At 43.3% G+C, this 15201-nt stretch overlaps 1 protein-coding gene across 10 annotated transcripts in view; it reads right to left on the reverse strand.

Moving 5' to 3' along the window:
• Positions 1–4649: 4649 nt before the first annotated feature.
• Positions 4650–15201, reverse strand: part of CDK5RAP2 (CDK5 regulatory subunit associated protein 2) — a 128526-nt gene continuing 117974 nt past the window's right edge. For all 10 annotated transcript variants that reach the window (XM_088665028.1, XM_060270291.2, XM_035113723.3 and 7 more), the window contains 3 exons: positions 12959–13097; positions 7822–7868; positions 4650–4747 (listed from right to left, as the gene is read on the reverse strand). In XM_088665028.1, coding sequence (XP_088521154.1) covers positions 4688–4747; positions 7822–7868; positions 12959–13097 — 246 coding nt within the window. In that variant the 3' untranslated portion in view covers positions 4650–4687. The remainder of the gene's footprint in view (positions 4748–7821; positions 7869–12958; positions 13098–15201) is intronic.

Genomic DNA, 15201 nt, shown 5'->3' on the forward strand with positions numbered 1-15201 from the left:
CTTTTCCCTTTGATTAGCTTATGTCTAAAATTAAACCTCATTTTTGCCTTTTAAAAATTAAAACACACACGTTTGCTTTCACCCAAAGCATGAAGATTTTGTGATGTCTCCTCTGCATTGAAATAACTGAAAGAAGCTTGAATGTAACTCTGGATTTCTTGAAAAAAGCGGGGTCAGATTACATGGCCTTAAAGGACCCTTTGTTTCTATCACTACACCAGCAAAGGGCTGGTTCCCTATACTTAGTTCCAAAGTGGACAAAGGTCATTCCCTTAAAACTGGTTGCCTCCAAAAGGTTGCCCCTGAAGGAATGCAGGCTTTCGGCTGAAAAATGTTCCCTACCCCTGCCCTAGTAACATCTAGTCTTGGCTACTGCAATGTGTGGGACTATCTTTGAAGAACTCTCAGAAGGCCTGGAGAACCTAATTCCTTGTCCAACTTTCCCTTGGACACAAAGGAGCTTTTAGCAATTAGCTCTTGCACCCTCAATCCCAAAGAGATGACATAACCCCAATGTCTGTTCATTCCAGATGGCGAAATTTAAAAAACCCAAAGAGAGAATAACATACAACTGCCAATTGTGTCAGACTACTACAGTTGTGAAACTTAAAATTTAGGGATACTGAGGACTGATTTCTATTTATTTATTTTTTGGGGTCACAGATCAAATGAAAGGAGGTGCTACAATGAGGCGAAGGCAAGATGGGAAATGGAAGCTTGAGGGAGGGATTTGTAGTCAGAAGAGGGAGATTCAGGGGGAAACCACATAGACATGGGTTTTTAAAATAAGAAATCAATTTATTGAATTAATAAACTTAGATCAGAAACATTTTTTCAACTTCATCATGTTTTGTTTCCTGTACCTAATATCACAAAACTCAGCCTGAACATAAATCCTCAACATCATTTTATTGAAAAACAAAGATGGTTTTGTGTGCTATACTATATATAACAGCCTGATGAAGGAAGGGGTAAGGAAGCTCTGGTCCTTCAGATGTTACTACAACACCCATCATCCTTCACCTTATTGGCTAGAGAGTGTTGGAATCTAATAATGTCTGGAGGGCCACTGGTTCCTCCCCCAAGCGATGAAGAATAGTGGGAGACAGAGGGGCAGCAGCAATCTAACCCAGGTGGTGAGCTGGTTTTGCCAGGAGAAGGAAAACGGCTTCTGGATGACTGGAAGCTGTCTCTTGCATATCTGGTTTCTGTGGCGCAAACTGAAGGTTTGCTTTAAAAAATGGATCAAGTCTGCCATCAAGATTCAGAAACATGGAAAAGCCATAAAGGCCTTTCCTTGTAGGCAATCTATACACATCTTCTCTATACCTTCTGGTCTCCTTACTTGCTGATAGGCCCTATGACATTTATCTACCTACCTGGAACATTAACTAAACTAGTTTCTATAACTGTAATGAAAAGAAAAATAACTTCAGTTAAACGCTTAGGTCCCATCCATTTTGCTTCACTGGCATTTTGTGTGTGTTAAACTTCACTATTCCATAGAGCAGGGGTAGGCAACCTAAGGCCCAGGGGCCGGATGCGGCCCAATCGCCTTCTCAATCCTGCCCGTGGAGGGTCCGGGAATCAGCATGTTTTTACATGAGTAGAATGTGTCCTTTTATTTAAAATGCATCGCTGGGTTATTTGTGGGGCCTGCCTGGTGTTTTTACATGAGTAGATTGTGTGCTTTTATTTAAAGTGCATCTCTGGGTTATTTGTGGGGCACAGGAATTCATTCATTTCTCCCCCCCCCCCAAAAAAAATATAGCCGGCCCACCACATGGTCTGAGGGACGGTGGACTGGCCCATAGCTGGAAAATGTTGCTGACCCCTGCCAGAGCCTCTCCAGGTGTACCAAGCAATGGGGATGTTCAATTGCCATATGGCAATTTAATATAGCCAAATTACTAAGATTTATTCTAGATGTTGCTATTCCCCACCCTCCGAAGAACACTGTTTGAAAAATCAGTTTGGGGAGAAGAGATAAATAGTGCAAAGTGTATTGGAAAGTCCATTTTTTAACATTAAGGACAGCCCTGCTGGATCTGACCAACAAGTCCATCTAGTCTAGCATTCTGTTGCTTTCTACATGGAACATATCAGATTCATACCCTGTGTTTCTCCCCCCGCCCCCGCCCCCCAAAATGTAGTACAGGGCAGTTTACAAAACAGCAAATCAAGTAACAAAGACAGCGTTACACTACAGTAAACAACAAATATTTCAGAGATACAGTTAATACTCTCTCTATACACACAAAAAACCCACATTCCATATATTTTTATAAAATATATCTAAAAGGAACACCTAGAAAGGAATGTTTTAGAGCAGCAGTAGCTAAATTGAGGACCTTCAGATACTCACTGGAGTTCAATTCCCATCATCCCTTTATGCAGTGTTAGGGGAGTGGTAGTACCTCTGGTGGGGGACAGTCATGCTCTTTCCAAGATGCTTTGGTCCCTGCCCTGCAGTCACCTGTGGCTCCTAGAAGCTGTCAGCATGCAGCAGTAGCCACACCCTGGGAAACAGCTTTGACTGCCCGGCTAAACCAGCTGAGGGTAGCCTATGGGTCTCCAACCCTAGGTGAGAAGAAAAGGCTAAGGAATAAACCCTACACAAATCCAGAGTGGAGTCCCTAAGGTGATTGGATGGTGCTTTGTACGCTTCCTTCTGGCAACTCCTACAGCTAAGCTGGTGCTAAACGTATTGCTCTGCTTTCCTTTGGACATCAGTGAGGCCAGGGGGGGGGGTCTTCTCATTTGATCAGCCCAGGACCTCCATACACACTGTCCAGGCTTGCACCCTGGGGAGGATAGCTTAGTGCTGCTGATGCAGCCGTTTTACTTCAACCATGGAGGCACACTCCATTGTCGGATTGCGAGCAACATCCATCACTGTGTACCTTGAGGGCTGGGGCTGATGGGAGCTGGAGTCAAACCACACCTGCAGGGCAACAAGTTAGCCATCCCTGCTGATATCTAAAGCCCACAGGAATAGGTTCCCCGGGGGAAATGTCCTTAGGGCAGAGGAGATACTGATATGAAGATCCTCCTAGTCCTCACAGCTGCATATACTTTTTCCAGTCAAGGGTAAGCTAAGCAAAGCAACACCTGCAAACTGCAAGGGTATGCAACCCAATTTTCACCTTGATCTTCCAGCAGTAGCAGCTCTGATGCAAACCTATGCCATCCACAAAGGGAGTGGGGAGATTGCCCCATTCACTTAAGTGGAGAGGTAGCTTTTGTGCTTTTCACACATTGTGTGAAGCAAAAGGGGGGAGGGACTTATTCCACATGTGAATAAACAGGACCTTAAAAATGGATGCACAAAAACAAAGAGGAAGCACACACATTTTTTTGTTTCGTGCTAGATGTGTTTGGTCAAGGGTACTTTTAGCTGGCCAATTCCCATAGGCTAAAATGTGATCTTTGCTTCAAAGATGTAACATTCTGTGACAAAAAGGGGGGAAAGAACAGCTAGGAGTTAGTCTTGCAAAACAGAACATTTGATTCCAACCTTTTATCAGATTGAAGTGATGATCTAGATTAGAAGCTTAGTGCTGTGCACCAGGTTGTTTTTAGTTAAATCCTCCAAACAAATAATCACAATGCATTTAAAAATATAATTATTATTCATGGCATCTCACATTCCCAAAAAACAACCAACCCAAACAAACAACAAAAACCCAAACAAACAAACAAACAAACAAAAACATCAAGCAAACCACCAAGGCACAATTAAATTTCTGCCACCCAGTCTTTTGCTCCCAATGCCTTGAAGCTGTGGCAATGAGTTTACCTTTTGCCCTGTCATTTCGTACCATGATTCAAAAAGCATACAGAAGAGAAGATTTCCAGCAGTTGGAAGATTTCCAGCAGTTGTTGTTGTTTAGTCGTGTGTGACTCTTTGTGACCCCATCGACCAGAGCATGCCAGGCACTCCTGTCTTCCACTGCCTCCCGCAGTTTGGTCAAACTCATGTTGGTAGCTTTGAGAACACTGTCCAACCATCTTGTCCTCTGTCGCCCCCTTCTCCTAGTGCCCTCAATCTTTCCCAACATCAGGGTCTTTTCCAGGGAGTCTTCTCTTCTCATGAGGTGGCCAAAGTATTGGAGCCTCAGCTTCAAGATCTGTCCTTCCAGTGAGCACCCAGGGCTGATTTCCTTCAGAATGGATAGGTTTGATCTTCTTGCAGTCCATGGGACTCTCAAGAGTATTCTCCAGCACCATAATTCAAAAGCACCAATTCTTCGACGATCAGCCTTCTTTATGGTCCAGCTCTCACTTCCAAACATCACTACTGGGAAAACCATAGCTTGGAAGGGGGCTAGGGACCCAGAAAGGAAGAAAAGAGAAGTCCTTGACCATCATGTCCTTAATCATCTTGCTGTCATCACCATCAACATTTGAATCCCAACTTTGTGATATATGCACCCGAAAGCTCATATCAATTACAAACTTAGTTGGTCTCTAAGGTGCTACTGGAAGGATTTTTTATTTTATTTTGTTATATATGTTAAAGCAAGTGGTTTTTCTGAGGCTTGTTTTTCTAGCAAGGGTGCCTGGCAGCCTTGCTAGGACAACCTGCTTGAAGTAAACTAAGCATTAAGGCCTTGAGAGCAAAGAAAAGGTCAAAAGAATAGGCTCAGTAGGGGGGAAATGGTCTTTATTAGGGGAAGCAGAACCTTCACAAAACCCTTTTCCTGCTGAGGCTGGAGGCTGATGTCTTGTTTTCAGCTGGCTGAACCTAGGGAAGAATGAAACATTTCGAGTTAATGGAATGTAAGTGAAAGTAGCAATCGGCAGTAAATGGCTTTGGGAAACACAATGGCCAACTTCTCAGTGAGATGGGAAACCTGCGTTGGGGAAGAGCCAGGTTTGGTGGTAGAGCATCTGTTGGCATGCAGAAGGTCCCAGGTTCAAGCCCTGGCATCTCTAGGTAGGGCTGGCAATGTCCCCTGCATGAGACTTGAGAACTGCTGCAAGACAATGTAGGTAATACTGAGCACAGATAGATAGATGTCTTTATTCAGCTATGAACCCACAACACTGAGCATAATGAACATTCCCACATTCCATCACTGCTTGGCCACTTTTTCTGGCATATAGAAAATTGGCATGCCAAAGAAAAGAAAGCTGCACCTTATTGTAAACATATAGGCCTGGTTTACTTATTTATGCAATTTGTGCACCATTAAAAAACAAAACAAAAACACCTTCCCAAATGTTTACAAGCCAGATGTTAAACATACCAAAAAATACAATTTATGTTATCACTGACGTGGGACAGAGAAGTGTGTACTGGCTGAAGGGAAGGCAATGGCAAAGGAGCTAGCATGGCTCAGTTAATTGAAAGAAGTAGTTACTGAGGGGAGAGGCCCCACAGGTTCAATCCCTAGTATCTCTATGAATGGAAGATCAGTAAGTGATGGAAAAGACTGCTGCCCAAGACCCTGCAGAGCCTCTGCTCATCAAAGGAGACTGATGAAATGTCTTAATTGCCCTGCCCTAACCTGTTCCTTTAAGGTACCTAAGCTCTCTAGTCCTCCAGTGTGTCCAAGTGGAGAGATCATGTCTCCCTTCCAATGTGCATGTTGGGGGGGACCCCTTACAGTCTAGCAGGGAAGCTGAACCATTTTAAGCAGCGATTAACCGTGTGGCAGCCCCATCTCCCAACCTCCAAGACAGCATTAACAGCACCCTCCCAGCTACTGTCTGATCACTCCAATTGACTGCTCAGAAACCCCTGCCAATCAGAGGCCACATGGGTCTAGAGCTCTTAAAAGTGGAACAAACTCCAGAGTTTACCAAAAGAGTATGTTTGGCCAAGTATAGGATTAAATTGGCCAATGTTCTTGTGTAGTGCTTGGTTTTTCTCTTGATTGTGTGTGTACTTGCTAGGTACATGCTACTCAAAGTATTATCTCACACAGGAAACGTACTGGATATAAACTCCTTTTGCAGAAACAAGAGTTCATAAATTTGCAACTACGAATGAAACTCAAGAACTCAGTGGCTGTTAAATAAAGGATGAAGATCGGAATTGCTGTAAATGGATCCATCAAGATTATGAAAGCAGGAAGGAATAAGAACATCACATCCTGAAACCCTGTGCACGGGAAGTCACCTCAAATTGTTTAATTCAGTTTTTGAATAATTGCCTCTGTTTTTAATTGGATTGTAATTTGGTATTGTGATAATGCGGCTTTTATTTGATTTGTATTAAAATTAATAAAAAGTATTGTACCATGCTACTCAGAGTAGATTCGTTGAAATGAAGTTACTTATGTTAGCATATCCATAAATTTCCACTGGTCTACTCTGTGTAGGACTAACACTGAATGCAACCTGCTCTTTCTTCCCTCTCTTTCTATACTCCACTTAAATAATCTGTTTCATTGGATTTCTGGGCTGTACTGATTTCTGTACACATTCAAGTGCTGGTTGTCCCTCACAACATTGCATTTGAGCTGCTCTACTGGTTTAAAGTGCCGGACAGATCAGGAGGGGTGGTGAGGCTGAAGCTGCCATGCAGGAGACTTGGAATTTGCCTGGCAGTCTCCCTACTTTCAAGAAGGCCACTGTAAGACAGTGAGAATCCTGCACCCTGGCTTTGGGTGACAAATGAGCATGTGATGGCAAGAAGAGGAAGATGTAAAATGCATACCTGTTACTAGTGAGCTCCTCTACCAAACTTGCACTAGAGCAGGGTATTTCTAGCCTTCACATAAGTCACTTTCATATGTTAATGATTTGGAGAAGGGGTAAGCCTCCTGACAAATTGGGGGTAGGTGTTGAGACAACACAATAACTGATGTCACAATGCCCTCTTCCTCTTTTCTGTTTTTGCCAAGACAATGGCTGGTTTACCACCTCAAATCCACTGTCTACATCTCTACTGAGTGGGTGGCCAAAGGAAAATCAAAAGGAGTCAGTATGAACCATGGAGGCATACAAAATTATAGAGGCAGAGCTAGTTTATCTGGCCATTGCTGTAAAGATTGAATCAGAATGTGCAACATGAACATTAACTATTAAAAGGTAGGTAGCTGTGTTGGTCTGACGTAGTCAAAACAAAATAAAAAAATTCCTTCCAGTAAGCACCTTAGAGACCAACTAAGGGGATGCGGGTGGCGCTGTGAGTTAAACCACAGGGCCTAGGGCTTGCCAATCAGAAGGCCGGCGGTTCGAATCACCACGACGGGGTGAGCTCCCGTTGCTCAGTCCCTGCTCCTGCCAACCTAGCAGTTCAAAAGCACGTCAAAGTGCAAGTAGATAAATAGGTACCGCTCCAGCGGGAAGGTAAACGGCATTTCCGTGTGCTGCTCTGGTTTGCCAGAAGTGGCTTAGTCATGCTGCCACATGACCTTGAAGCTGTATGCCGGCTCCCTCAGCTAATAAAGAGAGATGAGCGCCGCAACCCGAGTCGTCCACGACTGGATCTAATGGTCAGGGGTCCCTTTCTTTACCCAAGTTTGTAATTGGTATGTGCTTTCGTGTGCATGGACAGGAAAGCTCATACCAATGACAAACTTAGTTGGTCTCTAAGGTGCTACTGGAAGGAATTTTTTTATTTTATTAACTATTAAGGAATGTTTATTGCATTAAACAGGTAGAAACTGAGCTATCTCCTCCAAACATATGGACTATGATACTCTCTGCACACACACTCTGAACAAACAACAGCAGTTTTGCAAAGCAGGTTAACAACAAGGCAATTTCTGCTGCTCAGAAGATGAACAGGCAGTGGGAGGGAGAAATGGAGAATGTAACAGCAAGAGCTAATTAATGACGGTAGAGGGTTGTTGTTTTTTTACTTACTTCAAGGTTTCCTCGCGCCTTCCTTAAGACATCATGAGTTAAAGCCACTGTAAAAGAAGTACAACTGTGAGAGTGTGAATGCTGGTTTTGTTTTTCAAAGAGGGGTATATGAAAGCTCTTTTTAAGAAAGAGCCACAGACTAAGCATGACGATTTTAACCAACAGAGATGATCATGTTCTTCTCATATGATGTCCATCCTGCATATGCTGCTTGGAAATTAAGTCCACTGAGTTCAACAGGACTTGCTCCTATGAAGTGTGTATAAGACTCCAAGACTGCCTTCTTGAGGGATGAGTTTCCCCTCATTCAGTTCCTTTATCATTCGTTGGATTTGTTCTGCACTACACTGCACACCACCAGAATTCCAGTTTAAATCATAGAATTTCCAAAATTAAATTCTGGCATTGAAGTATGCATAGTCTGCTGCAGCTTTCACTTCATTAATGCCTTGCCCCAAAGGGGAGAGGTGTACCGGTAGCTCAATAGTCCCATAAGGTCCCAGATCTGAATAGCAGCCAACTGGGAACAACAGTGGGAGAGCATTCCTCATGAACATATTGGGACGCAACTATGAAAAAACTAAGACCTTGATGCCTGTTAATAAAAGCAAGCCCTGCCGTGGGCAGTAGGATGTCACCAGTAGTATTTCCATCAAAGTGATTCCTCACTTTGCAAGGAGTCACAGGGGAAGGCAGTATCATCCCTTTGATTCCCCCTACTGCCATAGAATAGAATACCCATATTTTTTGCTCCATAGGACGCACCTTAGAGGAAAACAAGAAAAAAAATATTTTCCTTTCTTGAATTGTCCTAGGCATAGCAGCCAACTCCTAGAGGCCTAGGTACCTTTGCCCCCCCCCCAATTAAATATTTGAGGAAGCTTCTTTTGCAAAGGGGGAAAGCTCCATTATTATTTCTTTGGATCAGCTCAAAGTTGTGCAACTTTTTTTGCAAATGGGAAAAGCCCCGTTTTTGGGGGGGGGGGTCAGCTCACAGTTGTGCATCTTTTTTGCAAAGGGGGAAAGCTCCGTTTTTTAGGAGCAGCTCAAAGTTGTTGAGTTTTCTTGCAAAGAGGAAAAATCCTGTTTTTATGGGGTTCAACTCACTGTTCTGCAGCTTCTCTAGGAAAGGAAAGGGACCCATTTCTACAGTTTCTAGACAGATAATCTAATCAGCCAGCCACATGTCTCCCTCTGCAGACAATTGAGGCCTAGGCAAGGGGCCAGGCGGGAGGTAGCTCCCTTATCTCCCTCCCCTATCTCTTGCAATCAGCTGCTGACCAGGTTCCTTTCAACACTCTCTTTCCCTCTTGTTAGCCTTTAGCTCTTTCTAAAAAATAAAAAAGCATAATCTGCCTTTAGCCCCTGGGCACATTTGCTCCATAAGACACACAGACATTTCCTCTTACTTTTTAGGAGGAAAAAAGTGTCTCTTATGGAGCAAAAAGTACGGTAGATCTTTATTGTCATTGTCCCCTTGCGGGAACAACAAAATTTCTCGAGGTAGTGAGGTTTGAACTCTAGAGTGAGAGATAGGGTGAGGTCAGCAGGCTTAATTAATGCTCTTTATGAGAGATGGGATGGGGGGGGGAACTGTTTAGGGAAGCTTTTAATGTTTGATGGATTAGTGTATTTTAGTATTTTGTTGGAAACTGCCCAGAGTGGCTGGGGAAGCCCAGCCAGATGGGCAAGGTATAAACAACAACAACAACAACAACAACAACAACAACAACAACAACAACAACAACTTGTGTGAGTCAGGATGGGTAGATGGGAGTCCTGGATGAGAACCAGGAGATAGATAAATGTTGAGTGGGGAGGTATGCAAGAAGAAAAATGGTGTAGATATCACTTTGTGTGATATCTTGCACCTTTGTATGATTTGTATCCTCTTCCAGTCTCCATTTTGTGATGTGTTGTGGGGTTATGAGTGGGATTGTTTTTACTGTTTAAATTTTAATTGTTTTTTTATATGTTGCAACTTTCCCTAGGACAATCTGGTGATGAGCCAGCAATAAATATAACAAACCAAAAATTTGGTCCCTGTGAGAGACAGGATGCTGGACTGGATCAGCCTTTGAACCCAAGAAGAGCCCCAGTGAATCAAAAAGAAGCAAGTTCTTACCATTTGGGGATTTCTCCACTCTGGACAAGAAGCTACTGGTGATTTATAGGCACACTATAAATCAAATTGCTTCCAGGATTTGTTGAGATCAGGATCCACATTCCCCAAGTTACTAATTCATTCCAGTTTGATGCACCCACCCTGAGCCCTCAGGAAAGAGCTCTGCAGGGGCCTAAGTAAGAAAACAAGTCTTGTGGAGACAATCCTATCAGCACATAGGATTGTTCTGCACATTTGAAATGAATGGAAGGGATCACACAAAGTGGAGAAGGAGATCATCCACTTTGAACTATCTGAGAAAGACACCCCCAAGAAAGAAAGATGCAATAATAATGCTAGGATAGCTGGCTGTCTCAGCAGGTGCTCTTTCCCTGTGTGCCAGGAGTAAGGAGTCCGATGTTCCACCAATTCTCCTGTGGGATCCACACACCCTGAGTCATCAAGAATCCCAGGTGATCTCCCTAGCCATAGAGGCTCTCATCCATTGTGATGACTATCCTGGAGTGATCCTTGATGCTCATCCTGTCCAAGAGTCTGTATTTTCAACCATTGGAAAGCCCTGCACAGTTGTGGGAACAAGTAAATGCTTGGAATCAATCTGATCCTGAAATGAATGAAGCATTCCCTGAAGGGGTCATATGTGGAGTCAAGGCCAGTAAACCAGATCATGACATGGCGCTATCATGCCTTGGAGCTTTGCCAACTCCATCAGGTCCATCTCCTTCTGTCCCAGGATTTAGTCTCTTAGCAGTGTGAGCTTCCCTCTGCGTTCTTTGGAAAGGCACATCCTACATGCCTGGGTATCCATTCACATTCTGAGATGCTGGATAGGCTCCAGTGTACATTTCTCCCAATTTACAAGCCTGTGTTGCTGATGGAGGTCCAGAGTGATGTTCTCTGCTTGGGGACAGGACTAGGAGGTTGTCTAAGCATGGGAAGACCCTGGGAATGGCTTCTGGCCCAAAAGGGAGACCCCTATATTCATAATGGTGGCCTAGACAGCAGAAACACAAATAATTTCAATGGCCCTGGAATGTTCTTGTTTTCATTTTTATTATGTATTTTGTGATTTTATGTCGTGAACTGCCCTGAGACCTGCAACTATACAGTGGTAAATAATAATAATAATAATTAATAAATAAATAAAGAATATGGAGGTAAGTCTCTGCAAGATTGATTGATGCCATACAATTTCTCTTGTCCAGAGATTGGACAATTGGAACAGAATCCTGAGCACCTCTGGAAGACTGGGACTTACTCTTTTTCTCTGATGTCAAATAAATTGTGAATTGCTTTCCCATAGACCAGGTGTTTATTGGCTGTTGATGATCATCAGGGAGTGGGAATCAATTTCTCCCTTGGAAGCATTGCTCATCCCATGAAACAGCCTGTGTGACCATGTCCAGCACCCATTTGTCTGTCATGGTACAAACTGGCCTAAACTGAAGGCCCCAAATGCAAGACTTGTGCTCCTTTACCCTCCCTCTCTTATGTCCTCTCTCCCTCTCCAAAGAGAGAACCTAGTATGAAGGAAAAGTTGTCACGGGTTGATCCATCATTGGAACATGGAGCTTAGACATGATGACCTCGGCTGAGAAGGACCAGTTTGTGCCCCCCTTTTTGCCTCTCATTCCACACCCCACATTTTGGTAAATGAATCAAGGAAGCGAAGGGTGGGTTGTTCAGGGACCTCATGTGGAAATCCCATCCTGGCTCCTTTCAATGTGAACCAAGGCTTTTCTGTCTCCAGGGGCCTTTCCTTGGGAAGTTGGAACCTTGTACTCAGTCAGTTGGGAAGACAGCTTTTAAAGAACCTCATATCTCGATAAGTTCTGCATAAAGGATTATACATTTGTTTTTTGTATGGGGCCATCTGTTCTACTGATTTAACAACTAAGAGAATAAGCCCCTGCACAAGGGGGCTTACAATTAAAGCTATGGTAATTAACACTAACTACTGGGATCTGGGTGCCAGCATATACTCTTAGATATGTTAATGCAGGATACAATTATTTGGTACTTTTATAAAATGTAAGCATTGTATCTGCACAAAGAGAAATATTTTACTATATCCACCACCCAACATAGAGGTGGAAACAGAGCTAACAAGCAACATTGGGGGGGGGGTTAGATTTCCTAAAAGAGAAGCTCTTTTTAAAAATAAGCTATAAATCCTGTATCTGTTGGAAAGGATGTGTGTTAACCTTTAAAAAATGTATATTTGTGATGGTTTCAAAGCTAATAATTGAAATCAAAAGCGGAGGCATGTTTCATTTCAGTGGCATGGATAAGTTTTGACATTTATACAGGTCCATTTCATGCACCTTTTGGGGGGGGGAGCTAATATGGCATTTTCAGTGCTAAATTAATTACTCCTTAGCAGGTAATTGCTAGCTGGACCAGTTCACTGAGCCGGTTTGTTCCTTCATCGATATGCTGCAGAAGAAGGTGAATGCATCTTCCTAATAAAGCACGAAAATATGCATTTATTTTTTTAAAAAAGGATGTGGAAATATTCTCTACTCGTGCACAATACATAGTCTTCCTGAACACACCCACAAAACCATCAATTTCTACGGGTTTTATAGACATGTATTCAGCCCTACACTACCAAGTGAATCAATAACTTTGAGGTTGGTAGCTAACTGACAAAGGGTGGATCCAGACCATCTATTAATGATCATGTCTGGGTCTACAATCTCACTTGGATCGAAGATACTGTTCCTTGACAATGATGCTAAGTGAAACATTAACCCCATCTGGAACTTCCTAGTGTAGCCAATGTGTGTCACTCTGAGCAGGCCCTTTTGAAGTACGTAGTCCCCTGATGTCATAATGTCAGGAGATTGACAGATAGGCAGCCCTGCCCACCTGTTGGGTCACAGGGAGAGGATTAAGCAAGGACTCCTCCAGCCTGTTTCCACAGGCACCAGATTTCTTCCTATGTTTACTTCAATGGCCTAACAATGACTCCGAAGTAGAGAAGGGAACAAAGAGAGGAAGCTCACTCACACTGATCAATGATGACTCTCTCCATGTTTTCTTTCAGCTGGTTGGTAGCATGTAAGCATTTGACTGTGCAGTGCAGCCTCTTTTCCTGCTCGGCCAGTTTCCGACGGAGCTTGTTTATTTCTGCTTTCATGTGTTCATCCTGCAATGTGAGAAAAAGAAAACACTGAAGTGAATAAGCTTTCCGACTCACCACATGTGGGTACATGCATAATGCACTTATGTGTACGTACCCAGAGCACTATACGCTCTGGGGGTGCCCCATTTCTCTTTACAGTGGAACCTTGGTTGTCAAACACTTCGGAAGTCGAACGTTTCAGCTTTCAAATGCCAACAACCCAGAAGTGAATGCTTCTGTTTTAGAACGTGCCTCGGAAGTCAAACGGCTTCCAAGGCCCATTTCTCCTTTATTTTTTTACTGGATTTTGCCAAAGGGGAATTGTGCCTCAGTTGTCAAACATTTCAGAAGTCAAACAGTCTTCCAGAATGGATTACGTCCGACAACCAAGGTTCCGCTGTAGTACTGAGTGAAAAATGGTTACCTGCAACAATGATACATGCATGTGGCAGCCCTACAGAGCTCTGGATAGTGTAATAGATCCTGCCATCGAGAAAGGTTTGGGTCAGCAAAACAAATCTAGCCAAACTCTTTTGCAGCCCAGACAAATGCAATAATGCGCTGGCAAGGCAGAGATGTTAAGACACTTTCCAACATCATTAGGTGTTCTTTAGAGGGAACTCAAGCATAGGGGAACTGGTCTCCAGTGCTTAGAGAAGGGGAGGCTAACCCATGACCATCATGTGGCTGAGCTACAATTCCTTGTCAATATGGCCAGTCAATATCTGCAGAGCCAAAGGTTTTCAATCCCTGATCTGACCTTCTCCTGCCTTTAGCTCACAGGACAAGAAGGTGCCTGCTGTTACAGAATGGTCATCCTTACAAAATAATAATAATCTGAAAAGCCCTTCTCTTCTCTATTCTTCACTCTACTGAACATTCTGCTCTCTATGTAAGAAGAGGTCTGCTGGATCAAACCAATGATCTGTCTAGACCAGCATCTCATTTGCAATTGTGGTCAGCCAGATGCTTCTGGCAGCTGAAAACAGAGCATGAACAGCCCTCTTCCAGAACTGCTGCAGTGAAACTTGGAGGTGCCATTTAGTTATCATGTCCAACAACCTTTGAGAGAATTTGCCTCCTCCATTAATTGAGCCAATCCCATTTAAAGTCATGTAAGCAAGTGGTCATTGCTTAATCCTCTGCTGTATGAACTTAATCCTCTGCTGTGTGAAGGAGTTGGGCAGAAAGCTCTGGGGCTTATTGGGAAATGATGTTCATTGCTGTTACTCTACACATTTCAGAGTTAAAAACTACTCCTTCAGCAGTTGAAACACTCACAAATTTCTTAGGAAAAAACTTATTCTGTGACCCTGCCCCCAAGTTCTAGTGTACTGAGAGAGGGCACAAACATTATTTTATCCAAATTCTTCACACTTATGATGAGGAATCAGTGACACTCCAGGCATTGCTAGACTCCAACTGCAGCATCCCTCACTACTGACCATGCTGTCTGGGACAGACAGAGGTTGGAGTCCAGCAACCTCTGAAGAACCACAGGATATCTATTGCTTGAGCCCAAACTATGAGCAGTGTCAGAAACTGAGATATGAAAGCTAAGAGCTAAGGGTCACCTTAAACTTAGGTTATGAATGCAACAATGAAATGTCTAGGTGTGTGGTTTTTTATAACAAGAATACAAAGCTGAAAATGAATGAACTGTAGCTAAAATATTAGGTTCATTTTTCACATGATCGTCCCCATCCCACCCCCCTAATATTCTTAAGAGGGTCTCTTCTTCAGTCTTCAGAGAGCAGCTGGAAGTGGGGAGGCAGAAAAAAGGTCCTCCTTTCCTTCCACTCTGCAGTTTTAATTTGAAATCTTAGGCGCACTACTGTGCCGAGCTCAGAAACTGCTTCTGCTAATGAACTGCACCTAAAACAATGGGCGTTTCGAACACTGCCTATGAGGGGAGGATCTCCAAGGGTAAACCATCAAAGGTTGACATGGGTGTTGCAAGCAGGTTCCTATTTTTACCCTGCTAAAAGCAACAGAACAGAATTTTTCTAGCCAGTTGGCAAGAGGCTGAGCCAATTTTTATCCCCTCCCACCCAAAGAACCTTCTTGAGACTAAAGGTTATTTGGGAAACTCCCTTCCTGACAGTGGCCAAGAGAAAGCACTCCCATT

Source organism: Zootoca vivipara, chromosome Z2 (genome assembly GCF_965207765.1).
Source record: "Zootoca vivipara chromosome Z2, rZooViv2.hap1.1, whole genome shotgun sequence".
Taxonomy (NCBI): Eukaryota; Metazoa; Chordata; class Lepidosauria; order Squamata; family Lacertidae; genus Zootoca; species Zootoca vivipara.